The 27,718-nt window shown below is 47.6% G+C and overlaps 1 protein-coding gene and 2 pseudogenes across 1 annotated transcript; all 3 read right to left on the minus strand.

Annotated features, from left to right (window-relative positions):
• Positions 1-8,749: 8,749 nt before the first annotated feature.
• LOC124250330 (myeloid cell surface antigen CD33-like) lies at positions 8,750-9,977 on the minus strand (annotated as a pseudogene).
• A 4,537-nt stretch (positions 9,978-14,514) lies between these two features.
• On the minus strand, positions 14,515-18,798 carry LOC124250331 (sialic acid-binding Ig-like lectin 8; annotated as a pseudogene).
• A 3,508-nt stretch (positions 18,799-22,306) lies between these two features.
• LOC124250858 (sialic acid-binding Ig-like lectin 5) lies at positions 22,307-27,079 on the minus strand. Its single transcript, XM_046683122.1, has 8 exons — positions 26,733-27,079; positions 26,266-26,531; positions 26,024-26,071; positions 25,269-25,523; positions 24,882-25,185; positions 24,043-24,120; positions 23,616-23,697; positions 22,307-22,393 (listed from the first exon to the last, which is right to left on the minus strand). The coding sequence occupies exons 1-8, from the start codon at positions 27,077-27,079 to the stop codon at positions 22,361-22,363; spliced, it is 1,413 nt and encodes a 470-aa protein (XP_046539078.1). The 3' UTR covers positions 22,307-22,360.
• Between the last annotated feature and the right edge of the window lie 639 nt (positions 27,080-27,718).

The following is a 27,718-nucleotide window of genomic DNA, read 5'->3' on the forward strand; positions in this document are numbered from 1 at the left end:
CCTGTGACTGAAAAGAGAAGGAGAAGACGAGTGGAAGGAGAGGCCACTGGGAGACCCACAGGAAGCCAGGGAGGAGCACTTGAGGTCAGCGTTTCACAGAAGAGGAACTGCAGCCTGGAGCTCGTTCCCTCTCTGCACAGAGCTTGAGGACACCACACAGCCCAGAGACCCCAAGACATGCCCAGAGGTGAGCAGACAATGAGCAGGCCAAGTGTCCTGTCCCCATCTCAGGGCTTCCCTCCTGCACCAGAGCCTGGACCAGGACTTATGAGGACATCTGAGGAGTGGGACACAGCGAGTCTCTAAGGGCCTCCCATCTGAGGTGCTTTTCTGAGCAGTGGTGTCTACAGCAGGAAGCTGATCCTGGCAAGTGTAGGATTCTTTAAGGTCTGTGTGAACATTGAGGCAGAAGAAAAGAATTGTTCTTAGGTGATGTGAAGGCAGCAGTCAACCATTCATTCATTCATTTCTTAATTCATTCTCCAAACACTTTGTGAGCATCTCTGTGTTGGGGAGTTTGCAGACAAGAAGGGAGATGACTGATCTGGTCCATGTCCATGAGTTTCTCACCAGCCAGCGGAGTCACCTCCTCCCCAAACACCCAGTACTGTCAGGCCTTAGAGCTACGGTCACTGGTAAGTTTGCTGTGTGTCTTGGGAGCAGGTTGGATATTTTCTAAAATACGAGTATGGACTATAATTTTTTTTCCTTTTTGTGTGCCTATTCATGAAATTACAATGGCATGCCCCAAATAAAAAACGTACAGCATCTCAATTTAAAACAAAAGGGAGAACACAAACACATGTTGCAAGAGCCAGTGCAGCAGAAATTTCTTTCCCCTGAAAGGTGTCATTTAGTGTTGTGTGGACCGGAGTGAATTTTTTAAAAATCCTCATGATACAGATTGGCATTTCCTGTCATGTAAATCGTCTTCTCGTCACACTTCCATGTCATTCACAAAGCATGATATCTGGAGAACACACGAGTGGAATATACAGCTACAGTTAACATTTTAGGTTCAGCTCATGTGGATTTGCATCTCATTCTGTGTTGTATGCATCTGGGAAATCCTTGACACTTGTGACACAAATGCATTTGCCACCTTTCGATTTGTAAAATCTTTCAAATACAAGAGTATTTGATAACTGTTCCTTCAACCTTCCTAACAGAGAGAGATTTTCCACCCTTATTTGAAATATAAGGAATGGCGTCTCCAATAAGTCAAACAATTCTTCTTCTAGGTTATTAGAAAAGTAAGAATATGGCACATAACGGAAACCTCAATACAACTGGCTTCACAGTCAAGAAAGTTATACCGTGTTCATGGACTGGAAGATTCAGTGAGTTCTCATTGTTTTACTTTAATGAACTTTATAATTTATGTAAAATAGAATGTTCTCACTTGAAAATAACATGTCCATGGATTTTGACAAACGTGTACAGCCCAGTTATGACTCCACAATCAGGAGATAGAATGTTTGCACTACCCCAAAAGGTTTTACCACGTCTATTTTCAGCTCATGATTCCCATCTCCTCTTCAGGTAACCATTGATATAATCTCTATCCTGGTCAATTAATTTTGTCTATTGGAGAATTTCTCTAAATGTATTCATTTGTGTCTAGATTCTGTCATTCAGCATACTATTTTTGAAATGGATCCGAGTGCATGTTTTTGTAGACCATAATGTCTGATTACTAAGTAGTACTCCATTATGTGGGTGTACTGTAATGTTTTATTTCTTCACCTGTTAAGGGACATTTGGGATTTTCAAGTTTTTGGCAACAAACATTAAGGTGTAAGTATTTTTATGGACATATTTTCATCCTCATGAGTACACACATATTGTAGAATTGGTAGATCAAGGAGTAACCACATGTTTAACTTTAGTAGAAATTGTCTAAGTGTTGTCCAGAATTGTTTTAAACTTTCCAATCCTGATTGCAATGTGCCAGAATTCTAGCAGGTTCACACTGTTGTTAACAATTGCTCCCATCAGTCTACTAAATTTGAATCATTCTAGTGGGAGTGTAATGGAATCTCTTTGTATTTTTTCAATTTATTTTAAATTTAGATACAATAAGTGTCACTTTTTATCATGTACAATATCTGATGTTTGACAGATATATATCATATGTAACCACAACCATAATCAAGATCCTGAAGAGAGCCATTATGGACATTCCCTCATGCTGTCAAATCCTCCTTCCAATATTAACGCATGAACAAATGCAGATCGGTTCTTCATACCTCTTGTTTTTATATTTACAGAATGATGTAGAAGCGGAATCAGACAAAATATAGTCTTCAAAGTCTGTCTTTATTCACCTGGCATAAAGCATTTGAGGGTTCTTCACATTATTGGGTGTATGTATCAATACATTATTCCACTTAGTTGCTGACTGATACTCCACTGTTTCAATGTACCCCATTTTGTATACACCTACCAACTGAAGAACATTTGGGTTACTTCCACCTTTGCAGGGACTATGAATAAAGATGCTATAAATATTCATATGCAATTTTTTATGGGAACATACATTTTTATCTCTATTGAGTAAACACCTAGGAATCAGATTGCTGTGTCCTATGGGAATCTGTAGGTTTTACTTTATATGAAACTGCCAAACTCTTCTCCAAATTGGCTGTCCCATCGGTGTTCCCACCAGAAGTGTGTGTGAGTTCTGGCTACTCCACATCCTCCGTAGCATTTTCTATTATCAAAATTTATTTTCCTTCTCTTGCTGTTTAGTCTTTCACTTATCCTAATAGGTGTAAATCTCACCTTGGGTTTAATCTATAATTTCCTAATGACAAGTGATATTGAGCATGTTTTCATATGCTTATTTGACATCCGTTTTTTTCTTCTTTGGTGAAGTGCCAGATTAATTCTTTGGCTTCTTTTTTAATTATTACACTGTATTATATACATAACAAAAACTTGACCATTTTACCCATTTTTAATTGTTCAGGTCAGTGGCATTATGTAGATTTATATTGTTGTACAACTGTTGCCATCATTTAACTCTAGAACTCTTTTCATCTTCCAAAACTGACACTTTGTGTTCATTACATGAATAACTACATTCTTTCTGCCCAAGACCCTGGCCACCACCATTCTCTTTTGTCTGTGTCTGTGAATGTGACTACTCTAAATACTTCATTTAAGTGGAATCATGCAGTATTTGTCCTTTTGTGACTGGCTTGTTTCACTTAGTGTGACATCTTCAATCCACCTGTAGTAGGTGTCAGAAGTTCCTTCCATTTTAAGGCTGAGTAATTTTCCATTGTATGCGTTTTCCACATTTAGTTCATCTATTCCTCTGTTGATGGAGCCTTGGGTTGCTTCCACCTTTTTGTCATTGTGAATAATGCTGCTATGAACACGGGTGTGCGGGCATTGATTCAAGTTCCTGCTTTCAATTCTTTGCACACACCCAGAAGTGAAATTACTGGATCATATGATAATTCTGTTTTTAACCCTTTGGGGAACTACCATTCTGTTTTCCACAGCAGACGCCACATTTTACAACCTGAAAAGCAAAACACAGGAGTTCCACTGTCTCCACATTCTCATCAACTCTTGTTATTTCTGGTTATTCCTGTTTTTTTGCTTGCTGGCTTTTTGGTTATTTTTTAAATAGCCATCCTAGTGGGTGTGAAGGTCTAACTTACTGTGTGGTTGTAATTTGCATTTCCCTAATATTAGAATGTTGATCATGTTTTCATTTGTTTATTGGGCATTTGCACGTCTTTGGAGAAATAGCCTATTCAAACCCCTGGCCCATTCTTATATAGGTGTGTTTGTTTTGTTGTAGTTGAATAGTTTTTAAAATATATATATATATAACCAGGCTCATTTGTTTGTTTGCTCACTTATATTTTGTTTTGAGAGTCCTTTATATATTCCAGATACAAATCATCCATCAGATATACATTAGCAGATATATTCTCCCAGTCTATAACTCCTAGTCTCTTCATAGTGGCTTTTACAGAACACCAGGCCCCCATTCTCCGAGACAGATGTCACCCATGAGGTGACCCACTAGTGTGTCAGAAGGTGGAAAGGCAGAGAAAAGAATATTCAAAGGGGCCAGGTCTGGAGGTGAGATGGGGGCATTCAGGATACAAAATGTAACATGAGAAGGGCAACCACCCAAAGATACCCAGGTCTGAATCCCTGGACCCTGTAAATGTTCCCTTATAAGGAAAAAGGGTCTTTGCAGATGTGATTAAGGCAAGGACCCTGACCTGTGGAGATCATCCTAGATTACCTGGGTTGGTCCCTAAATCTAGTCTCAAGTGTCCTTCTGAGACAGAAGCAGAGGGTGATGTTCTACACACAGAGGAGGATGAGCGATGTGACCACCGAGGCAGAGTGATGTGGCCACAAGTCAAGTAGTCCTGGCAGCACAATCATCTGGGAGAAGTAAGAGATGCATTCTCTCTTCAAGTCTCTGATGGAGTGTGACCTCCCAACAATGTGGTTTCTGCCAAGCGTAACTGATTTTGCATGAGGGGGTTCAGGACATGTTACCCCAAGATGTGGCAACTTTGCATATTGACTATTTCAAGCTGGAGGAATTTGAGGAACAGCATGTGCAGGAAGGACTTTCTGACCTTCTCTTGAAGCGGGTCATAAACCCTCCCTGAGAGGTGCCCTCCCTGTACCCGGAGGAAAGGAGCATCTTATCTCCTAAGATCAAGGGACACAGAGAGGAATCTGAAGGAACAGGCCTTGCTAAGTTTCCCCCAGTTTACTGCACTGAGCTCACACCCTTTGTCCTGTCATATCTCTCTATGATTTTCCACTTTACATCAAATAGAGCAGGAAAATACTCAATTTTAACCACTAATTTGAGTCTTTGTTTCTTTACGAAGGCTCCGTGCCACATTAAACTTACATTAAATATATTTGTATGCGTTTCTCTTGTCAATCTGTCTTGTGTTGCAGAGGTCCCAGGTGAGAATATACACAGGCAGAGGGAAGATATGTGCCCCTCTCCATGGATTCCTGGTCTCCAGCGCTGTGAGAGAATGAACTCCTTTTGTTTTAAGACAACTACTGTGTAGTCATTTGTGACAGTGGCCCCAGGAAGGTAATACAGGTGGGAAATCAGAGAAATGGGGTCTCTGGGGAGAATGCAGAGATTAACGGAGAAAAGTTCTCCTTCACAGACCCATTCTTCTGTTCCTCTTTGAGCCAAACACCTCCAAGGGTTGTCTGGACCACTCCTCTCATCTCCCCTCCTCCAAATCTCCCCTGAACTTGCTCCAACCAAGTCTGCACCCCTTTCCCACTTGTCCATTAAAACTGCTGTGTGGGAATCATCAAAGACAAATGTATTTCCTTGTGCTCTTCTCTTTCCTTTGTGCTGTCAGTCACTTTTTGCCTCATCTGTTGCCATCACTTTCATGGCTCTACATCCTCACATCTTCAGTCCAAACCCCACTCCTGATCTCCAGACATTTATATCCAACTCTCTCATTGACATCCCCAGTTGGATGTCAAGTGGCTTCCCAGAATTAGCATTACCCTTTCAGATCCTACTCTCCGACGTCCTCCATGGGACACAACTGCATCTGTCCCGCTGTTCAGGAGAAACATTTGGGCATCATCCTTGTTCCTCTCTCTCCCTCACTCCCCACATACATTAGAAAGCCCTGCTAGTACTATCTTCATAATATATTTAAACATAAACCCTCACTCTCAATCCCACTCCCCTGGTTCAAGTCAACATCTCCTACTGCCTGGAGAATCCAGCAGTCTCTTCTCAGTCTCTATGTTTCTGCTGTGGGCTCACGCTGGTCTTTTCTGAACAGAGCAGTGATGGGATCCTTTGAAAATAAAAGTTCAATCATATCCTCCCAGGTGTCCAGATTCTTGCATTTCCTGCAGGGTCTCACACACTCTGCACCAGCACGTGGTCTGCACCATCCTCCAAGCCTCTCCCCTCCCTGTGCCTCCCTCTGCTGTCAAACTTCTTCCTCCTGTTTCCCCAACACACCAGGTGTGCTTCTGCCTCAGACTCTTCCACTCGTTGTCCTCTCTCTTTTCTGTTTTCCTGGGATAATTTTCTCTCAGGCAAAGGTAGAACCTGCTTTCATATCATGTTAAGTATTTGACTCAACATCATTCCTCACACTCTGAGATGTAGACAATTGTCCCCAAGATGTCACGTGCTCCTTTCTCTGTATGACTTTTCTCGAAACACGTATTACCATCCAACATGCTCTGATATTAGTTCTTATTTATTCCTTTTGATTTCTCTCCCTCTTGTCTCCAGAATGACGGCTTCTCGATGACACAGATTTTGGACACTTTTGTTCATCATTTTATACTCTTGACAAAGTTAAAGGCCAATCCATTTAGTGGGAGAAAATATTTGCAAAATATAGTACTGAAGAGGGTGTAGTATCTGGCATATAGAAAGAAGTTTTATACGTCAACAAGAAAAAGACAACCCAATTAAATAACGGGAGAAAAATTTGAAAAAATTCTCCAAAGAAGATATACAAATGGCCATTAAGTCCATGAAAAAATTAACAGCATCATTAGTCATTACATAAATGCAGATCAAAACCTTGCCTGGTCTTCTCATGCCACCCTCTCATCTTCTGGTGCTACAACAGACCATGCTCCAATCTGTTCATAGGGTTTTCATGGCCAATTATTCTGGACGTGAGTGGCCAGGTCCTTCTTCCTAGTCTGTCTTAGTCTGGCAGCTCTGCTGAAACCTGTCCACCATGAGTGACCTTGCTGGTATTTGAAATACCAAGGGCGTAGCTTTCAGCATGATAGCAACATGCAGCTGCCACAGTGTGACAACCAACCAATGGTTGGTGTGGTTCCCACACTGGGAAATGAACCCAGGTATGCTACATCCTAACACCTAGAACACCAAAGCTAGCTCTTCACATCCACCAGTAGGCTGTAATTGCTTTTTTCCTTAAAGAAGGAAAATAATGTTGGAAATGATGTGGAGAAATTGGAACCATCATATGTTGCTGCTAGTAATGCAAAATGGAGCTGTTACTGTGCAAAACAGTCTGGCATGTCCTCAAAAACTCAAACATAGACTCTACCTTTTGACCTGGCAATTCCACTCCTAGGTAAGCATATGCCCCAGAAAACTGAAAACACATCTACAAATGAAATTGTACTCAGCAAAGTTCACAGCAGCATTATTCACGAGAGCCAAAATGTGGAGACAACCCAAATGCCCATCAACCAACCAATGAATGAGAAAATGTGGTTGATCCATACGATGGAATATTGTTCAGACAAAAAAGAGAGAATTACTGACACGTGCTGCATGGATAAACATTGAAAGTGTTTTGTGAAGTGAAACCAGACCCCAAAGGCCACATTTTGTATGATTCCACTTATATGACATGTCCAGAATAGGCACATTTACAGAGACAGCAAACAGATTAGTGGTTGCAGGGGCTGAGGGAGGGGAGTATGGAGAGGGACTGCTTCATGGGCACAGGGTTTCTCTTTGGGGTGATGTAAATGTTGGATGGACAGAATTAGACAATCATAATGGCTGGACAACACTGTGAATGTACTAAAAGCCCCTTTTGTACACTCAAAAACGGCTCAAATACTGATTTTATTTTTAGTGAATTTTTCCTCAATGACAAAATAATGCATAGAAATTAAAAAGTATAGGGAGATACTGATTTTCACCTGTTACTGGCAAAACTCCAAAGGTTTCACCACATGCTGGTTTGCTGAAAACACACACTTTCAGCCCTCGATGTTGAGAAAGTAAACTTGTCCATCTTCAATGGAGGACAACTTGGCCATGTTTCTCAATATAGAAAGAACATATGATCAAACTCTTTTGCTTTTAGGAATTTATCTCACAATCATAAATACACACACGTGTGAAAGGAGACACAGGATTATAGATCATATCATTTTCTTGGTGGAATAACTTAATGCCATGATTTTTCCATTAGCATAAGATGTGTACAGAATCAGAATCCATCTATGCAAAGGAATCCTGCACAGTCACAGATGAATGACGACATCTGTACCACTGATGTCAAAGGACCACTGAGATCCTTTAGATGAACAGACCAAGGTTCAGAGCATCCTTGGACACTGGTCACTTCCTGGGAGAGGGATGGGCATCTGAGGACAGACTGTGTGTGCATTTTGAAGTTTTGGCCAGGTGAATATATTACCTGTCCAAAAATATGTAACTTATGAACTATTAGGGGAAAATAAGAAGATGAGGCTGATGGAGCCATCAGAGACTGGTGATAAGGGGTCTGGAGAGGGGGGCTCTGCCATGTGAATGTTGTCCTGTTCTCCTTGTGGAGCCAAGGGGAGTGGAGAAGTCTGAGAGGAGTGAACGGCCAATGAGGACAGCTGCTCACAGAGGCCATGGTGGCTGAGGATGGGAGGGACCACTTGGTTCACCCACAAGGGGGCCTCTGGTAACCACACTGAGTCCACACTGAGGCAGGGACCCAGCCCTGTTCTGAGCTGGAAGAGGCCCTGATCACTACAACCCTGGAAGGGCTCCTTCCTACCCGTGCTGTCCCCTAGACAGACACCAATTGCTGAGTTCTCTGTGGCACCTAGGACGACAAGAGGGGATGCCTTATCATGGGATGTGATGGGGTGAGATAAGCCTAGGCATCCCCCTCCAGAAATGCAGAAGGGTCAAGTCCTTGTGTCCTTCTAGGTCCCCTACAGCTGGGCCCCCAGGACAAAAAAAACAAGCGTCACTAGCCTAGCCCTCCAGACCCCACCACACCCTCATGGACTCGAGCATTCTGGCCCAGCACCCACAGGTGACATTGAGCTGGATGGGCCTTTCCACAGTCACACCAGCTTCATGGAAATTCATCTGACAGGTGAGGTTAGAGCCGTGGTCCTGGGGTCGTGGGGTGAGGGTGAGCACGGAGAAGAGGCGAGTTCAGGGGCCCGGGGAGTTGAAGCCAGCTGATGTCCAGGAGAAGATGGGCAGTGTGCCCCATTCACAGACCCAGGGTGCAGAGCAGGTCAGGTTCCTGTGGCTGCTGGACTCCAGGGTCCCAGGGATGAGGATGTTGGGCATGTGGGTCAGCACTGGGAGGAGGGAGATGGGGAGACATGGGAATCAGGAGTGAGGGTCCTAGGTATGGCCCTGAGAGAAGCTGCCTTTGATCTAGCTCCTCTCTCTGAGCACTGAAAGACTGTACCTCCACCCCCATCTCAGGAGTGGTATCCTATCCAAACCCTGGCCTGGGGCCCCCATATCCTTCCCCTGTGGACCCCATCCTTACCCGTCACTTGCACAGAGAGATGGTTAGATTTATAATTCCATTCTGTACTTCCTTTCTCCACACACAAAAAAAGGATTTTCCATTGTCCCTCTTCCTAGCATCTCTGATGTCCATGGAGCAATTGTTAGACCAAGGGTCCCCAAGGGGGTGGAATCAGCCCTGGGTATCCTCTTGTACTTTTCTATTTGGTTGTTTGTGGCCACAGGAGCATCCTGGTATGGATTTGCCTCTTCCCAGAACCAGTGGCCATGAGCTGGCGTAGAGTCAGCCCAGCCACCCCAAGGGTAGAAACCAGTGCAGGGCACTTGGACACACAGACCTTCCTGCATTGTCACTGACTCCTGTACTTGCAGCCCGAATATTTCAATCTGAGCCAGGGACCCTGCAGTGAAAGGAATGTCAGCAGCAGCCCCTGCCCCAACCACTCCTCTCCTCGGTCCACTCATCTGCCTGCAGCAGGGCCCTGTGGCTGGGTGTTTGTCCTGTGTCTCGAAAGAGAAGGGAAAGGTGAGTGTGGGGGGAGTTGCGGGAGGACCCATGGGAAGCTGGGGAGGAGGACGTGACCTCAGTCACACACAGAAGAGGAACTGCAGACCAGAGCTTGTCCCCTCTCTGCACACCCCATGGCCCAGAGACCCTGAGACCCTCCCAGACAGGAGCAGACAACGTACATGCCGCATGTCCTGCCCCCATCTTGGGGCATCTGCCAGCACTGGAGCCCGGACCAGGACCTCTGAGGACATCTGAGGAGTGAGACACAGTGAGTCTCTAAGGGCCCCCCATCTGATGTGCTTTTTTGAGCCCTGCTGTTTACACCAGGGAGCTGCTCAGCTCCTGCTGAACCTCGGAGAGTCACAACTTCATCTAGAATTCAAGTGGTGCATCCTGCCAGGTGTAGGATTCTTTAGGGTCTGGGGCAGATTAAAAGAAGGTCTTAGGTGAGGTGAAGGCAGCAGTCCATCCATTATCAGTTCATTCATTCATTCCCCAAACGCTTAGTGAGCATCTCTGTGTTGGTGAGGCTGGAAACAAGGCAGATGACCCACCTGGTCCATGCCTGTGAGATGTGCCCCACCCAGTGGTGTCGCTTCCTCCCCACTCAGTCCTGTTGGTCTATAGAGCTGCGGTCACTGGTGAGTTTTCTGTGGCTCCTGGTAGCTACTAGGTATTTTCTAGATTTCTAGATTTGACATCTGGCCAAAAAATTGAAAATCTCTTTTCAACTTGCACTACTTAAAACTCTATTCTCATTAAACAAAAACTTCCCATTTCCTCCAACTCCTAGTCCCTGGAAACCACCCTCCCATTTTTCTGTCTATAGGAATTTGACTAAGGGGATCATATAGTATTTGCCTTTTTAGTGACTGGTTTATTCACTTACCATCATGTCCTCAACCTTCATGCATGTGGTAGCTTGCGTCAGAATTCTCTCCTTTTTAAGACTTTGTGATATTCTATGATAGGTACACACCACACTGTGCTTATCCCTCCATCCATTGTGGATGCTTCGGTTGCCTCTACCTTCTTTTCCGCCTGCTTTTTCTCCCCAAATCCTCCCAGTACATAGTTTTGTCTTTTTAGTTGTGGGTCCTTCTGGTTGTGGCACGTGGGACGCTGCCTCAGCGTGGCCTGACAAGCGGTTCCACGTCCGCACCCAGGATCTGAACCAGCAAAACCCTGGGCCACCAAAGAGGAGAGCGCGAACTTAGCCACTCGGCCATGGGGCCAGCCCCTCCACCTTTTTGCTTTTGTGAACAAAGTTGCTGTGAGCACAGGTGTGCAAGTGTCTCTGAGCCCCTGCTGTCATTCTTTTGAATGAATACCCAGAAGTGGAATTGCTGGGTCATATGGTAATTCTACTTTTAATTTTTGGAGGAACTGCCATTCTCTTATCATCCCCTTTGTGTTTTTTTTTCTTTTACCTCATCTCTTATCATCACCTTACACTGGCTATACATTTTAACATCTCCAGTCTGGACCCCTCACCTCCTCTCTAGATCTTCATAGTCAGCTCTCTTGCTGACGTCCGCAGCTGACTATCAAATGGCTTCTGAGAATGATCAACATCTTTCAAAACCCTACTTTCTGACGTCCTTCATGGAACACAACTCCACCCTTCTAGTCACTCAGAGGAAAGATTTGGCACCATTCCTGCTCCTCTCTTTCCCTCATTTACCACATCCAGTAGGAAATTCAGTCGGCATGACCTTTAAAATGTCTCCCAAATGCATCCTCCCTACATACACGGCATCCCTGGTCCAGGGCACCATCACCTCCTGCCTGGAGTACCCAGCAGTGACGTGCCACATCTATCTTTGGCTTCCCTGGACCCACTCTTTCCAAATTCTGAGCATAGCAGCCATTAGGATCCTGAAAACTTGAGGATCTAGTCATGTGTCTGCTCCCCTCACGGGTTTCCAGAATCATGCATTGGCCTGCGACAGTCTCCCACGGGGTCTGCACCGTCCTCCCTGTGCTGTCACACATTGACCTCTTGTTTCCTCCACACACCAAGCCTGCTTCTGCCTCAGGACGGTGGCCCTCACACCTCCTCCTTTTCCGTCTTCCTGGAATACTTTTCTCCTAGGGAAACACAGTGCCTGCTTCCTCCCTGCTTTCGAGTTTTTGTTCAAACATCACCTCCATCATGTCACACTCTCCCATACAGAAAACCCACCCCACTATGCCATAGGCTCCTTTCCCTGAGGGATTCCCCCCAAACATGTATTGCTATCCAACGTGCTCTATTTTTATTTATTTTTAATTCCTGTCTCCATAATGGCAGCATTTTGATGCCAGAAGTTCTCCTCATTTCCTTTATTTTCTTGTGGTAAAATATCCATAAAATAAAACTTGACATTTTTCAAATTTTGTAGGGTACAATTCAGTGATGCTAGGTACACTCACAGTGTGGTGCAACCATCTCAACTGTCTATTTCCTGAATACTTTTGTCATCCCAGGGAGTAACCCTGCGCAGTTACATAAGTCCTCATCCCCCGTCCCCTGATTCTGAGCTTCCACCATTCTACCTTCTGTTTCTATGAATCTGTCTTTGTAAGCGGCTCATAGAAGCAGAATCATGAAAATATTTGTTCTTTTGTGTCTGGCTCCTTTCATTTACCTTATAGTTTTCAAAGTTTTTCCATGTTGTAGAGTGTGTCAGAATTTCATTCTAACCTTTTTAAGGCTGAATGATATTCCAGTGTATGTATGTACCACATTTGGTTCATCTATTCTTCAATTGGTGGACACTAGGGTTGGTTCCACTGCTACTGGGAATAATGCTGCTATGAACTATGGTGTGCAAGCGACTGTTGAGTACATACTTTCAATTCCTTTGAAAGTATGCCAATTCTGTGTTTCACTTTTGGAGGCAGTTCCAAAGGGTTTCCCACAAAGCTGCACCATTTTTCATTCCCACATAAATGCATGAGGGTTCCAGTTTGTCCACATCTTCACCAACACTTGTTTTCTGTTTTTTTACAGATATATATATAAACTAACTGTCCTAATGGGCAAGAATTTGTATTTCATTGTGGTTTTGATTCACATTTCTCTAATAACTGATGATATTGACCATCTTTTCGTGTGCTCCTTCGTCATTTATGTGTCTTCTTTGCAGAAGTGTCTCTTCAAATCCTTTGGATGACAGTGAGTTTTGAAGTTGTGTCACCGATGCACCCCTGACCCCTACGACAACGCTGGCCCATAGTAGGTGTGTGATAATACTTGTTAAGTGAGTCTATGAATAAAGGACTGAATGTCACCCTGCTAAGAACCATACAGTGGTACACACACACACGCACGCGCGCACAAACTCTGAGGACTTTTACAACTGAGCCTGAGGGATGAGCAGGACTTGGAGAGGCAGGAATGGGGAGGGAAGGGCATTTCAGGGGAAGGAACTGCACATGGCCTTGGCCCAGCTGCGAGTGGAGACACTGTCAGATGCAGGGAGAGGGAGGAATCTGTGGGAGAGTCCAGCAGGAGACAGACCACACCAGGCCTTCAAATCCAGCCTGTGGTGTTTTCAGCTCAGTCTCTGGCCATGGAGAGGACACGTAGCTGTTCATACTGTGCAGGACGTGGACATTGATGGTCTCTGGAAACACAGTCTGGAGGTCTTCTGTAAGGAAAGAGATGGAGGCAGGAGGTGAGGTGGGTTCAGAGACTCGGAAGAGATGAGGCCCCAGGAATGACCAGGTCAGGATGAGGAGGAGACGGGCAGCAAGATGAGCTGTGATTAGGTGTAAGGATGGATAAGACTTATTGATTTATTGCATTAAGGAGAAGGGAGGGAGGGAAAAGAGGAGAACCACATGCCACTTCTGGCCTTAGAGATGGAGGCTGCAGCGTCATCAGTGTGAGGGGTAACCCAGCAGAGAAGTGGATTTAGGGGGAAAGAAGGCAGCTCAACTTTGGCATGCTGAGAAGAGCAATCCTGGGACCATCTTGATGGAGGCATGTGGCAGGATGTTCACTGGTGAGACACCCATGTCACTGACCTGAGGGATTAACTAGGGATGGTAGTTGCATCCTCCATGCTCCCTGGGGGCCTGGCCATCTTCCCCCTGTGGGACTTCTTTCTGAGAGAAGAGACCAGGGTCTTTGAGTCTTGTTGGATCCTGGCACAGAGGGCAGCAGACTCACCCCTTCCTCCTTTTTAGTGTCGGGAGGGGTGACTGAGGGGGGAAAGGGCAGGTGGGGAGCACAGCAGGCACGTGCCATCCTGGACACCTACTTGGTGGGTAAGTGACTGCAGCTCCCACTGTGGATCCCTCACCCCCACCCCGCCCCCATTAGCCTCCTACCTGACCTGCCCCGTGATCCCTTTGGGCACCTCTAACCCTGATTCTGGGACTCAGCTACATGTTCCCTACCCTACCCATGCCACCTCTTCTCCCTGGGGCAATGCTCACATGAGGGAGATGAGGCAGAGGAGGAGCAGAGTCTTCACAGCTGCTTCCTCAATGACCACCAGAACCACCTCTGCCATGGGTCCTGATCACCCCGCAGGAAAGTGGGATGAGGATGGATCCATCTGCTCCACCACAATCCCATGTCCTTCTGCTCCCAGTAGGACTCTGGACATTGGTTCTCTGGCCCTTCTGCATGAATGGATGCAGGAGCACTGGTGCCAGGGCCTCACCTCACCCCATGCTCTGACCTTTAGCACTTGGACAGAGGGCTCTGGGGCCACTTGCTCAGGGACCAGTGCCCTGAAAGGCCTCAGGCAGTTGGGGTCCAGTGTGCAGCCCCTAGACACTCACTCTTCAGGGAGAGGCTCAGAAAGAAGTCTGGGAGCCCAGAGGATTCTGAGCTCGGCAGGTGAATTCCCCTTCATCTCTGACGTGTACTTGAGGCAGCTCCAGCACTCCAGGGTTTGAGGGCTGTGAGGGGCTCAGGGTCAGGCTCCCCTGGACCCTGCTCAACTTGGTAGGTGGGTTGCTGTCGACAACACAGACCAGGCACAGGCACTGGTGGTCCAGGACTGAAAGAGATGAGCCGTTCTCCAGGACTGTGGGTGCTGGAGAAAAAGAGACAGAGGGTCAAAGAGAAAAGGAGGTTAAGAGAAAGAGGAAGGATACAGGTGGAGATAAGCTGAGAGGGCCAGACTCAGACCCGCAGACAGAGACTGAGAGCCACCCAGACTCCAGGAGAGGGACCCAGAGAGAAGGAGTGGGCAGGAGCCCAGATCACTGCTCAGGACCCATCTATCTCTGCACTCCGTGATCTAGATCCATCTCTGTCCTGATGGGCTTTCTGGCTGGATTCAGGCCCGAGGAAGCACAGAGGGAGGGTCTCGGGCTTTATAAGATGACCTTATGAATTGTCATCCCTGTCCGGGATCCCATGTCCACTTCGCTCAGAACCAAGATTGACCCTGAAAACTCTTTCATTCATTCATGTCTTCATGTGACACCAAGACTGATTCAATGAGGTCTTTCTGAAGGGACTCAGTCTTAGAAACTCAGCCTGGGGAGGAGTGGGGACCCAGTAACAGGTGCTCACACCACATGACACATATGATGGCAGTGACACTTGGCTACAGGGGTTCTGAGGATGGCTATGTAAATGAGACTGGCAGGGCCAGGAGGGCTCCCTGGAAGAGGCAGCTTTGTGAAGGTAAGGGGTAAGCAGGGGCAGCAAGATGATGCTGAGGGGGTGGAAGAGCATATTGCAAGAAGGAGGAACAGAAAGCGCAAAGAGGACCAAGGCCTGTGCATGTCCAGGGAAAAGCAAATAAGCCTGCAGGTTTGGAGGGAAAGGGGCTGAGGCTGGGGGTGGGTCTTCAGAAATGAGGCCACAGGAGGAAAAGTGGGGAGTTGTTTTTATAAACTCAAAGTGAGAAAAACAGAAGCCATAGAGAAGAGATTGATAAATGTGACCACAGACATAAATAGATCCCTAAGCATTGTAATGATTACTGACCACCAAGAAAAAGGTGATGGCATACTGAGTAAAGTCGTCATAACTCCTATGACAGAACAATGGCTCATTCCTCTCACTTGAAAATGTCTCCAAGAACAAATAAGAAAAAGTCAAGTCACTCAGTAGAAGACGGGCAGAGACGATGAATAGAGAGTTCACAGAATAAAAGAAACACAAATGATTCTTCATCAGATAAAATCATGTGCAACATCATGCACAACAAGAAAAATGACAATTAAAACTATACAGATATTCCAAAGTTCACCCAATATGGTCAAAGATCTTAAAGTTGCCCCCCAACCCCAGGTTTGGTGAGCCTGGGAGAATACCTACACGTCACCCATCTCTGGTGGGGATGTCAGCTCGTCCAAGCTCAATGGAGAACAATTTAGCCATATGTCTCCAAAATATAGGATGTGGAGAAAAGGAACTCTTGTACACCGTTGGTGGGAATGTGAATCGGTGCAGCCACTATGGGAAACAGTGTGGAGCTTCCTCAAAAAATTAAAAATAGGAATACCTGATAATCCAGTAATTCCACTTCTGGGTATATATAGGAAGAAAATGAAAAAAAGATATCTGCACCCCACGTTCATTGCAGCATTATCCACAACAGCCAAGACTTGGACAAAGCCTAAGTGCCCACCGACAGAGGAATGGGTGAAGGAGATGTAATAAAGATATACAATGGAATACTACTTTGTCATGAAAAAGAATGAAGTCTTGCCATGTGTGACAACATGGACGAAACTTGAGGACATTATGCTAAATGAAAGAAGTCAGACAGAAAAAGAGAGACTGTAGGATCTCACTTATATGAGTGGAATCTATAAAAGGACAAAAAGGAAGCTCATGGATACAAAAAACAGATTAGTGGTTGCCAGAGGCAGGGGGTGGGGTGTACAAAATTCCAGTTATGAAGTAAATACGTCTTGGGGATGTCATATACAGCATGGTGAATATAGTTAACAATACCGTATTACATATTTGAAAGTTTCTATCAGAGTAGATATTAAAATTTCTCATCACAAGGAAAAAATTTCTGTAACTACGTATAGTGACGGATATTAACGAAACTAATTATGGTGATAATTTTGCAATGTATACAAATGAATCGTGAAGTTGTACAAGTGAAACTACTATGTGTTATACGCCAATTATACCTCAATAAAAAAATAGAAAGAACACATGACCCAGCTCTTTAACTTTTAGGAATTTATCCTAAAGACACACACACACACACACCCCTGAGAAAGGAGATACCAGATTGCTCATTGCAGTGTTTCTGTTAGTAGAATAAGATGAATGCCATGGTATTCCACTAGAATGCAGAAGCAGATCCACCAGGCCGTAGAATACGGCACAGTCATGGAGAAGAATGAGGACAGTCTGTGCTACTGATATCAAACGACCCTTAAGATCCTTTAGGTGAACAAACCAAGGCTCAGAGCAGCCTATGGACACGGGTCACTTCCTGGGAGGAGACTGGGCATCTGAGGACAGACTGCGTTGTGCATTTTGAATTTTTGGCCATGTGAATACATTATCTGTGCAAAAGAACTTAAACGAACAATTGTTAGGGAAAATGAAAAGACTAGCTTGGAGGAATTGTCAGGGGACACATTATAAGGGGGCTCCAGGGGTGGGCTCTGCCCAGAGAATGTCTCCCTGCTCTCCTTGTGGAGCTGAGGAGGGTGGAGAATTCTGGGGAGAGTGAGGGGTTGATAGGATGGCTGCTCACAGAGGCCATGGGGACTGAGGATGAGAGGGACCTCTGGGTCCACCTACAAGGGGGCCTCTGGTCACTAGGGTGAGTCTAGGGTGAGGCAGGGACCCGGTCCTGCCCTGAGCTGGAACAGGCTCTGCTCCCTACAGCCCAGGAGGGGGCTCCTTCCTACCTGTGCTGTTTCCTTGGAAGACAGTTACGGCCAAGTTCTGTGGAGAGTCTGGGAGAGAAAGACATGGTGGACCCACACCAGTGGTGAGGGCTGGGCAGACATTGGCCCTTGTCCCCAGGAGCTGCATAATTGAAGGAAGGGTAGATGTGGGCCTTCTCCCGACCACCTCTCAGCCTGAATTCTGGGGACTTAACACCCAGTGTCCAAAGTCCTGACCTCCCATCCCTACTGGCCTCAGGACCCCCTCAGGAATCCGGGTGTCCTAGCTTAGCACTCACAGGACACGTTGAGGTGGATGGTCTTTGTTGTGGTCACTCCAGCACCAGGCAAGGTCACCTGACAGGTGAGACTGGTGCCATGGTCCTGAGGCTGCAGGGTGAGTGTAAACACTGAAGAGTGAGCAATCGTGGGGACCTGGTGGTAGACGGAGGCCCCCATCCAGGAGAAGATGGAGGGATGTGCCTTACTCACAGGCCCAGGCACAGAGCAGGTCAGGTTCCTGGGGTGGCCAGACTCCAAGTTCCCGAAGATGAGGATTTCGGGCGTGTAGGTCAAAGCTGGTGAGGAGATAGGGACATATGGGAATCAGGGGGCAGGGTTCGAGGTCCAACCCTTACTTGGGTCCAGCTCCTCTTTCTGAGCCCTGACATGCTGCACCCACAACTCCCTCGCAGGATGGAAAGGCCCATTCCAGCCCTGCCCCAGGGTACCCCTGTCCTTCCCCTGTGACCTCTCTTGGAGCCCATTCCTTATCGGTCACGTGCACGGAGAGATGGTTAGATATGTAATTCCATTTTGTACTTCCTCTCTCCACCCCCTCAAAAGATGAAACTTTGTCCCTCTTCCTGGCATCTATGATGTCCAGGGAGCAATTGTAGACCTGGGGGTCCCCAAGGAGGTGGAATAGGCCCGCGGCCTCATTCTGCGTTTCATGATCTGGGTTGTTTGTGGTCACTGGAACATCCTGGTCTGTATTGGTCCCTTCCTGGAACCAGTAGCCGTGACCCAGTGTAAAGATAACCCAGACACTCCAGGGATAGGAGAAGGAGCAGGGCACAAAAACACACAGGCCCTCCTGCACCATCGCTGATGCCCGCACTTGTAATCGGTAATCCTCCTCTGGCTTGCTCTGGCCCTCAGGCCCCTCCCAACCCCAGAGCTGGGCCAGCAGCAGCAGCAGCATGTCTTGGGTTGGAGATGCCAGATTCCCTGGGAAAGTCTGTTTCTCAGGCTGTCTCTCGGAAACTAAAAGTTGCAAGATTTTGAGGAGCCTCCAACAGGAAGCTGAGGGTGAGGGGAGAACAGTGACCCTCCTCAGAGGAGGAAGTTCACACCCAGACGCTGTTGGGGCTGGGACGGGCCCTATAGTCAACCATCCTCCACCCATGTCCACTCCTGGGGACCCTGGACCAGGGATGGTGAGATCCTCACCCAAATTCACGCCCCACACAGGGCCTGAGCCCCATCCTCTGCCTCCCTGTTGATGCCCTTCCTCTCAGGGGCATTTTCTGCAAAGTGAGAATGGGAGCCTTGTGGCCAGACCCCCTGAGTTACAGGCTGTCGATGGTGTGGAGGACAGTCCAGGGCTGGGATGAAGATGTGGGAGATGGAGGAGGCCTGGGGGGTGGGATGAAGAGGCTAACTGTCCTCTCACCCTCATCTTCCATGTGGTAGACAACCCCCTCTGCTCACGATTCACACACCAGCCCCCGATGCAGCCCCGAGCGTCACTGTCCACTGGGAAGAAAATAAGTGTCTCGGCAGCTGGAGCTCCCTGTGACAGGAGCTGTAATTCTGTGACTATGTGTGCTTTGTGTACTTTGAGACTCCATTGTTGATGCATACATTTCAGAATTTTACTTCGGGGACGTGAATTAAAGCTTTGATTTTTATGAAGTGCCCATTCCTAACACCCTTTGCCTCCAGGACTCACTCATCTGACGTTAGCACGGTGACACCAACTCTCTTCTGCTTAGTTCTTCCACGGCATATCTGTTGACATCTTGTCATTTCAACCTTTCTCACCCTTAAGTTTCAGTTATGTTTCTTCCAAATACGGGGAGGCAGTCTTTCAGTCATTTACCCTGTCCTTCATTTCTCCAAACGCACAGGGATAAATCCTACTCTCTTCTGAGATGAGACAGTGAGGTGAATTTGACAGACCAGGACACCATGGAGAGCTGGACAAGCCACCGGGAAACCAGAAATCTAGATGGAATTGGCAGAAGGGATGTGACCAGGACTCTCCAGGTGGGAGGTCATGAGGAGTAGGTGGGACAACACCACCCCATGCTGGCGGTTCACAAGGAAGAACTAGAACAACTTACAACTAGGACATACAATCACACACTGGGACTTTGAGGAGGAAAAAGATTTTCAAAAGAGGAAGATTGGCAGCATACGTTAGCTCAGGGAGAATCTTTCCCTGCAGAAAGACAAAATAATAATTTCTCATTCTCCTTGGCCAACACATAGCATTGCAAAGGAAGTTTGTCATTTGAACTGGTATCTTAACACTTTGCCAAACTCTTTTCTTGGTTTTAGCAAGGTCTTTGTGGATAACTTTAGATTTTCTATGGACACAACCATGTTGTCTGTGAATAAAGACTGTTCTACTTCTTACTTTACGACCAGGAGGGCTCTGATATCTATTTCTTGCATACATTGCACAGAGGAGGATCTACAATATATTGTTGAATAGAAGTGGTAAGAGCAGCCATCCTTGCCTCGCTTCCAATCCTAGGGGGAAAAGTTCTGTGGACTCTGGGACTGGCCCCTCCACGTCTTAGGAGAAACTGTGAGCAGAAACTTTCTGTTAAAACAGCCACCAAAACTCCAGACAAATCCTGGGTTCTCAGTTCACAAAAATCTTCCCGTCAGGATTCTGTTAGCTGTTTCTATGTCCCTTTTCCTGGCTCTCTCACAATAATCTGATTAAAAGCTTGATTCATTTCCTTTGCAGAACAGTAAAGTGAACACACAGAGATAAAAGGACTCAGTCAATCAGTGGCATAGATGGATTTGAACTCAGTTCTTTTGAACACAAGTCCTGTGGTTTTCCACATATACTAGAGGATTCATACCATTGACAAGAAGGCCATCAATTTTAAAATAGTCAAAGGCTGAGTGTTATGGGCAGAAAAATCATGACATTAATAAGTTGAAGTCCTAAGCCCAGTATCTTAGGATGAGACTGTATTTGGAGACAGGGTCTTTAAAGAAGTAATTCAGTGAAAATGAAGACACTAGGGTGGGCTCTAATCCAACACACCTGATATCTTTATAAGAAGAGGAAATTGGGACACAGACACACACAGAAAGAAGCTCTCTGCAAGCCCCAGAGAGAGACCTCAGAAGGAACTAGCCCTGCTGAGCTGTTGATCTGTGATTCCAGCCTCCAGAACTGCGAGAAAATAATTCCTCACTTGTGTCTCTTGATCTCTGCAGACTCGCTGTTGGTGACTTTTTGTTCCTGAGGCTTGTGAACACTCAGGAAAGTCTCCTGGAGCTCCATTTCCTCTCTTGAGATGGGGCTCGCTCCAGCAGGGGCTGGGCAGTCTGAAGGGTAGTCTGTCCTGACCTGGTGCTGATGCGCCTGAGTGGAAGGAAGAGAAGAGATTCAGAGCTTGGCAACAGGGTCTGGGAGAGGGCAGCCAAGACCAGAATGGGAGTGGTACAGATGGAACTTTGACCTTTTACCCATTCGATTATTCAAAAATAGTTGATAATTGAGATTTCCCCATCCTTAGTGAATGTTTATATTAATCACATTGTATTCTAAAAAAAATGAGAGGAGAGGATAGTATTATCCTATTCATCTTACAAATGGCAAAACTAATGCTAAGAGAGATTATGTGCATTGCCCTGAAGACACACGTCTCTCTACATGCACCCCTGAGCCAGGACTCACACCCAGCTCTTTCTCGCTATAGCGCCATCCTCTGTTGGGGCCGTGTGCCAGGTGCTGTGTGTACAGTGATGAAGAAAGCAGACCCAGCCCCTGACACCATACAGGTGATGGTTTCCTAGGAGAAGCAGTTACTAAACAAATATAAAAGAAATACAATTCAAGTTCTCAATTTGAGACAGGAGAGATTTTGAAACAAAGCAGGGGCAAGGGGGCACACCCAGTTTTCAGACAGGCTCTAGAAGATGGACCAGATAGCAGGTTCTGAAGGAAAGATGGTAACAGACACCTCGCCCATATCTGCTCCCTACCCTCCACACCCTCAGGCTACAGACTCATGAAACAGAAACCCTCAAACAGCAGCTCAGAGAGGCAAAGACAAACAGTTCTCAGATCAGGAGGAAAGGGCTTCGCTATTGCAGTGCAAATAGAAGAGAGGGAGAAGACTGCCCAGAGTGGGCGAAGGCAAGATGAAAGCCAACGACGGATCAGCTGTGCTAATCTACTGCAGCCAAAACACGGGAAAGGAAGAAATGTGTCTCTGAATAATCACGGCTACAGTATTAGCGTACGGATGAAACTCACCCATCAAAAAACAGACAGAGATTTTAATAGAAACAAGATGGTTATTTAGTGATTTATTCCAGAAATATTTACTGAGTACCTGCTGTGAGTTGTGAATCAGGCATTCCTCTAGGCCCTGGGGATGCAACAGGGAAGAAAATAACATCAATAAACCACCCTTGGGACTCACTCGCTGGAAAGGGAAGGGTTCTGACACGTGGTAATGAGTCCTGTGCTCAGTATGCCCAGGTGCTGTTTTAAGTACTGCTCACAACTACTCGGTGACACAGGGTCTCCTCATATCCCCCTGTCACAGAAAATAAACAAAGGTCAGAGAGGGCACCTCATTCATTCAGGGTCACACAGCTCGTCAGTAGGGAAAGGGGATTTGGATGCAGGCCGTCTGGCTCCAGAGCACATTCTTTGAACCACTGGGCTCTACTGACCACAAGAGACAGTCATTAAAAAAAAGTTCACTAAAACTTTGAAAGCAAAGTAATGGAAAAGATACATCCTGATTCCTGGCATCCACGATTCCATCCCCAGGATTCCTGATGGGGGCTTAGCACACCCTGAGGACTCCATTCCCAAGATGGACCAAGGAGAAACAGGACAGGGAACTAAGTAAACTGAATTAAAAAAAAATGATTTTCTGTCTCCTTGTTCTACCAGTTATTGAGAAAGGATTTTTGAAATAATCAACTATGGTTGTGGGTGTGTCTATTTCTCCTTGCAGCTCTGTCAGTTTTGGTTCATTTGTTTTGATGGATGATGCTCTGTTATTGGGGGCATACATGTTTAAGATTTTTACATCTTTTAATGAAGTGATACAGCCAGCTATACAGAGTACATGTTGCAGATTCCATTTCTACAAAGTTCCAGAATGGGTAAAACTAATCTTTAGTGACAGAAATCAGAGATTGCTGGGAAGGGGGCATAGACTGGGAAGGGGAACAGGGGAATTTTGGGGAGTGATGGAAATGTCCCTCATCTTGATTGTGGACATGGTTACAGGGTGTACACATTTGTCAAAATTCATGTAACTTACACTTAAATGGGTGCTTTTTATTCTGTGTAAAGTATACTTCCATAGGTTCAGTATTGATAATTAAATAAACTTGCTGGTAGATTTGAAAAGTGCAGAATGGGGTGATGAATTGTGACTTTGGGGTTCTTGGCTCTCTGCCCTAGGGCCCATGTCTTCCACTTTCCTTGGACCTAGTGGGTCTGACACAGACTGTGTTTGGGTCATTACTTTTCCCCAGTAATCAACACCAGAAGGAAAGGCTATCATTTCCAGGGGAAAATGATAATCACATCATGAGGCATAAATACCCCCTGAAAAACAAGTGGACTACGTACTTATCCCACCAGAAGCAGAGCCATCAGAGCAGGTGAGTCGATAATTTAAAATGACCACACGTGGAATTCCAGGAGTGTTGGATGTAAACATGGAAATGCCCAAGGGCCGTTCCCAAGGGGCAAAAACCAGGGATAATGTTGAATGCAGCTCAAATCCCCTCACTCACCCCAGAGCCTGAGCCCTTGACTGAGTTCACGTCCTCTGTGCTCTGCACTGGCTGGGCTGCCTTCTTCCTGCAGGTCTTCACTCTAAGGGAACAGCCCCGGGCATTTCAGCCTGGTTATTTGGGGCCTCGAGTAGGCAGGCCACCCCCTACTCCTTGTGAAGACCTGGGAAGTGCTGAACGAGGTAGGAGGAGGTGGGGTCAGTCTCCAGATGCTCCCCCAACCGAAGAGCTGGAGCAGAGGCTGGGAAGAGACCCCATGCTTGGCCCTGTTGGTTACAGTCTGATTCGTGCCACAGCTCAGCCTCCCTTCCCCGGCTCCTGGCTTTCCAACCAGTCCAGTTCCTCCAGCTCAGGCTTTTTGACATTCTGAGACCTTACGCCCTTCCTCCCCCAGGCCTCTCCCTCAGTCCCTGGAGCCCACTCTCACCTGAAGATGAGAAAAAGGCAGAGAGAAAGCAGGGCCACGATGCCAGCTCCCCCGACTGCTCCCAGGACCCCCTCAGCCCTGGGTTCTGGTTTACCTGCAGATAATTTGACTTTAGGGTGAACTCCAACCCCCTACGCGTAGCATCCTCCCAACTGGCCACTTCTCTCTCTGTCTGTTCCCTGAGTGTACCCAGTCCTCAAACAGGACTCAGTGGCTCTGCATTCTATTGTGCTGTAGACCCTGGACCAGCCCCTTTTCCTGGCCACAGGGTTGAGGATCTTACACCCTCAGCCACTCTGGTCCAGGCCTTGAGGTGCCTCTGCTCCAAGCTCCATCTCTCTGGGGCTGTTATGGGTTAAATTGCTTCCCCTTCAAAATTTAAATATTGAAATCCATCCCCCTCACTGTATCCTGGCCACATACCTCAGAATATGACCTCATTTGGAGACTGGATCTTTATAGTGGTAATGGTAAAATGAGGTCATTAGGTTGGGCCCTTATCCAATACAACTTGTGTCCTCATTAAAAAGGGGGAATTTGCACCCAGACAAGGGAGAACGCCTTGTGAAGAGGAAGACAGAGATTGGGGTGATGTTTCTTCGTGAAAAGGAAAAACAAATATTGTCAGCAAACCAGCAGAAGCTGAGGGAGAGGCCTGGAACAGAGTCTCACAGCCTCAGAGGGAACCAGCCCTGCTGACCCCTTGATCTCAGGCTTCTGGCCTCCAGAAATGTGATATGATAAATCTCCATTGTTTAACTTCCTGTCTGAGGTACTTTGTTAGCGCAGCCATAGGAAACTAAAACAAGGTTCTAGGGCCCTCACTCCCCAGGTGTCACCCCTCAGCAGAGCCCTGACCTGGCAGGAGCAGGATAGCGGTGCTCCGGGCCCCGTGGACATTCCTGGCCTCGCAGCTGACTCTGAGGCTGGAGCTGAGCTCCCAGCTGAGACTCAAGGAGCTGTTGGCCCAGAGCCCAGAGGAGCTGGAGGTGATGGTGAAGGAGGCGTTGCTGCTGTTCCCCTCCAGCAGACGCTCCCCCAGCCGCCAGCGCAGGGAGGGGGCTGGCTGGGCTCGGGATGAGCAGCCACAGTGCAGACCCTCATCCTCCCAGGAGCAGGAGGGTCCCAGCAGCTGTGGGGGGTCTGTGGGGAGGGAGGAGAAGGTCAGTGATGCCTCTGCCCTCCCCAGGACCCAGCTTTCCTGCCCCAGGGGTCCCCACACTCACAGAGAACAGAGAGGCTCACAGAGACAGTTTGGGAGCCCAGCGGGTGCCGAGCAAGACAGGTGAAGTCTCCTCCTGCACTCCCCGTGTGAGGCAGCTCCAGGACGGCGCTGGTGGAGATGGGGGTGGCGTTCAGGGCTGGGGATCCCCAGAACCAGCTCAGCTGTGCAAGGGGGTTGCTGTCAGCAACACAGAGCAGCCGCACAGCCTGGCCCTCCAGGATGGGAAGGGCTGAAGAGTTATGCAGGATCTTGAAGGCTTTGGGGAGAGAGATGCAGAGAGAGAGACAAAGACAGAGACGGGGTGGGCGAAGCTGGCATCTCTCTCCACGCTAACTCTGAGGAGGGGACCAGAGGAGACCGGGCCTCAGGCCTTCAGAAGATGCCTAGACGACTTCCCTGGAACTGCTCAGAGTGTCGGGCAGATGAAGGACAGAGGGCTCAGGACAGGGATGGAGGAAACAGCTAATGGGTCTTGAGGGGCCTACAGAAGAAGGAGGAGATAAAACATCAGAGAGGAGGGTGAAGCTAGAGGGATGTGATGGCTTCCTTTGGATTTGACCAGAAAAACTGTGGGTGAGCCAATGATTAACCTCAGGGAGTTGGGATTTGTAGGGCTTTACCCCGTGCTCTCCCCATGTCTGACCTCAGTAGCTGGCTTCTCACTTTTCTCTCACTTGGTCCCCGGCCAACTGTAGCACTAGATCCAGCTAGACCCTACATCCATCCCAGCTCTGGAGAGAAGAGGTTCTTTCCTACCTGTGCTGTTTCCTTGGGAGATGCTGATGGCCATGTTCTGCGGAGCATCTGGGACAGAAGGATGTAGCAGCCTCAACATCCATGGCGACAGATGGATTGGGCATTTTCCCTTAGGAGTCACGGAAACAGGTAAAGGGGGCCCCCTTCCTGTTGGACTAGCAGGACCCCAACATCAAGCCCTGCCCCAGCTCTGCCCTAGCCCCACCCCCCCAGGGACCCAGCCACCCTGGCCCAGCACTCACAGGTGACATTGAGCTGGATGGTCATTTCCACAGTCACACCAGCTGCAAGGAACTTCACCTGACAGGTGACGCTGGTGCCGTGGTCCTGAGGCTGTGGAGTGAGGGTGAGCACCGAGGAGAGGCGGGCCCTGGGGCCCAGGGAGGTGAGGGCAGCTGATGTCCAGGAGAAGGCAGGAGCAGTGCCTTGCTCACAGGCCCAGGGCACAGAGCAAGTCAGGTTCCTGGGTCGGCCGGACTCCAGGGGCCCCAAGATATGGATGTGCGGCCTGTGGGTCAGGGCTGGAGAGGAGACAGAGGAGGTTGGGTCCCCTCAGCATGTTTTCAGCCTGCTCCAGGGTCTTTTCATGACTCTCCCCACCCCACGCCACCCACAGGAGGGACAGAACCTTCACTTTTCTCTTTCAGGTTCCCCACACTCTGGGGCTTTTCCCTGGGCCCCTACCATACCTGTCACATTCAGAGAGAACATCTTATCTAGATATGAGTGTCCCCTGAAGGAGTCCTCCATACGAAAGAAGTAAGTCCCACTGTCCCCTAGGTTGACGTCTCTGATACTCAGGGAGCAGTTCTGGGCATGGGGGTCTCCGAGGAGGAAGAACCGGCCATGGGTGCTCTTGTGCAGCTTCTGGTTTGGTTTGTTAGTGGCCACCAAAGGATCTTGGTGTCCATCCATCCCTTTCCGGAACCAAAACACATAAAGCATTCCAAAGGCAGTCCAGGGATAGGAAAAATTGCAGGGCACGAGGACACACAGGCCCTCCTGCACTGTCACGGCCTCTGGTAGCTCCAGCCAGTAACTCTGACCTTGAGCCATGGGCACTGGGGAGAGAGAGAAACACAACCTGGAGCTCCAGAGCTTCCCCAGAGTGGGGTTCCCTCTCCCCTTGACCACTCACCTCCCCACAGCATGGGCAGCAACAGCAGCAGCTGCAGTGACATCCTGTCCTCATGCCCTGGTTTGATCTGCCTTCCAGGGTCCCTCTGAGAGAGAAGAGAAAGTCGCAGATGTGAGAGGGCAGAGGAAGCTTAGAGGGGAAGCCTGTGGTAAGAACAAATGGCCAAAAGCCCAGAAGAGAAACTTCAGACTCCCTGAGTCAGCTGTGACTGTCCCCTTTAAGATCACCCAGGTCCGTTTCTGCATGTGACAGATGAACCCTGAAGCTCAGAGAGGCAAGGGGCTTGCCCAAGTAAGGCAGCAAGGAAGGATGAGAGCCACCAAGTCCTGCTTCCTGGGCTCATGCACAATTGAATGTGCTGGAGAAGCAGGTCCCAGCTGGCCAGCTCCCAGAGAGTCAAGAGTGCATGGAGGGCAGCTTCTCTGTGAGGACAGCCAGGGAAAGTCTTTCTATTTGCTTGTGATTGGGCCTGAAAAATCACATATACGTTTTTAGCTATAGGCTGAACTCCTCTGAGGGTTCTATCCACAGACCCAGCACCTCCTAGAATGGTCACC

This window comes from Equus quagga, chromosome 13, assembly GCF_021613505.1.
Source record: "Equus quagga isolate Etosha38 chromosome 13, UCLA_HA_Equagga_1.0, whole genome shotgun sequence".
NCBI lineage: Eukaryota > Metazoa > Chordata > Mammalia > Perissodactyla > Equidae > Equus > Equus quagga.

Bases quoted from the DNA above. Each gene is read 5' to 3' on its own strand.
- LOC124250858 (XM_046683122.1), bottom strand. From the start codon at position 27,079: ATGGCTCAAGGTCAGAGTTACTGGCTGGAGCTACCAGAGGCCGTGACA. The intron at 24,121-24,881 runs GTGACACCTGGG...ACCAGAACCCAG, and splicing joins GGTCAGGGCTCTGCTGAGGG to GGCTGAGGGGGTCCTGGGAG. The intron at 23,698-24,042 runs GTGAGAGTGGGC...CTGTTCCCTTAG, and splicing joins TGCCTTTTTCTCATCTTCAG to AGTGAAGACCTGCAGGAAGA.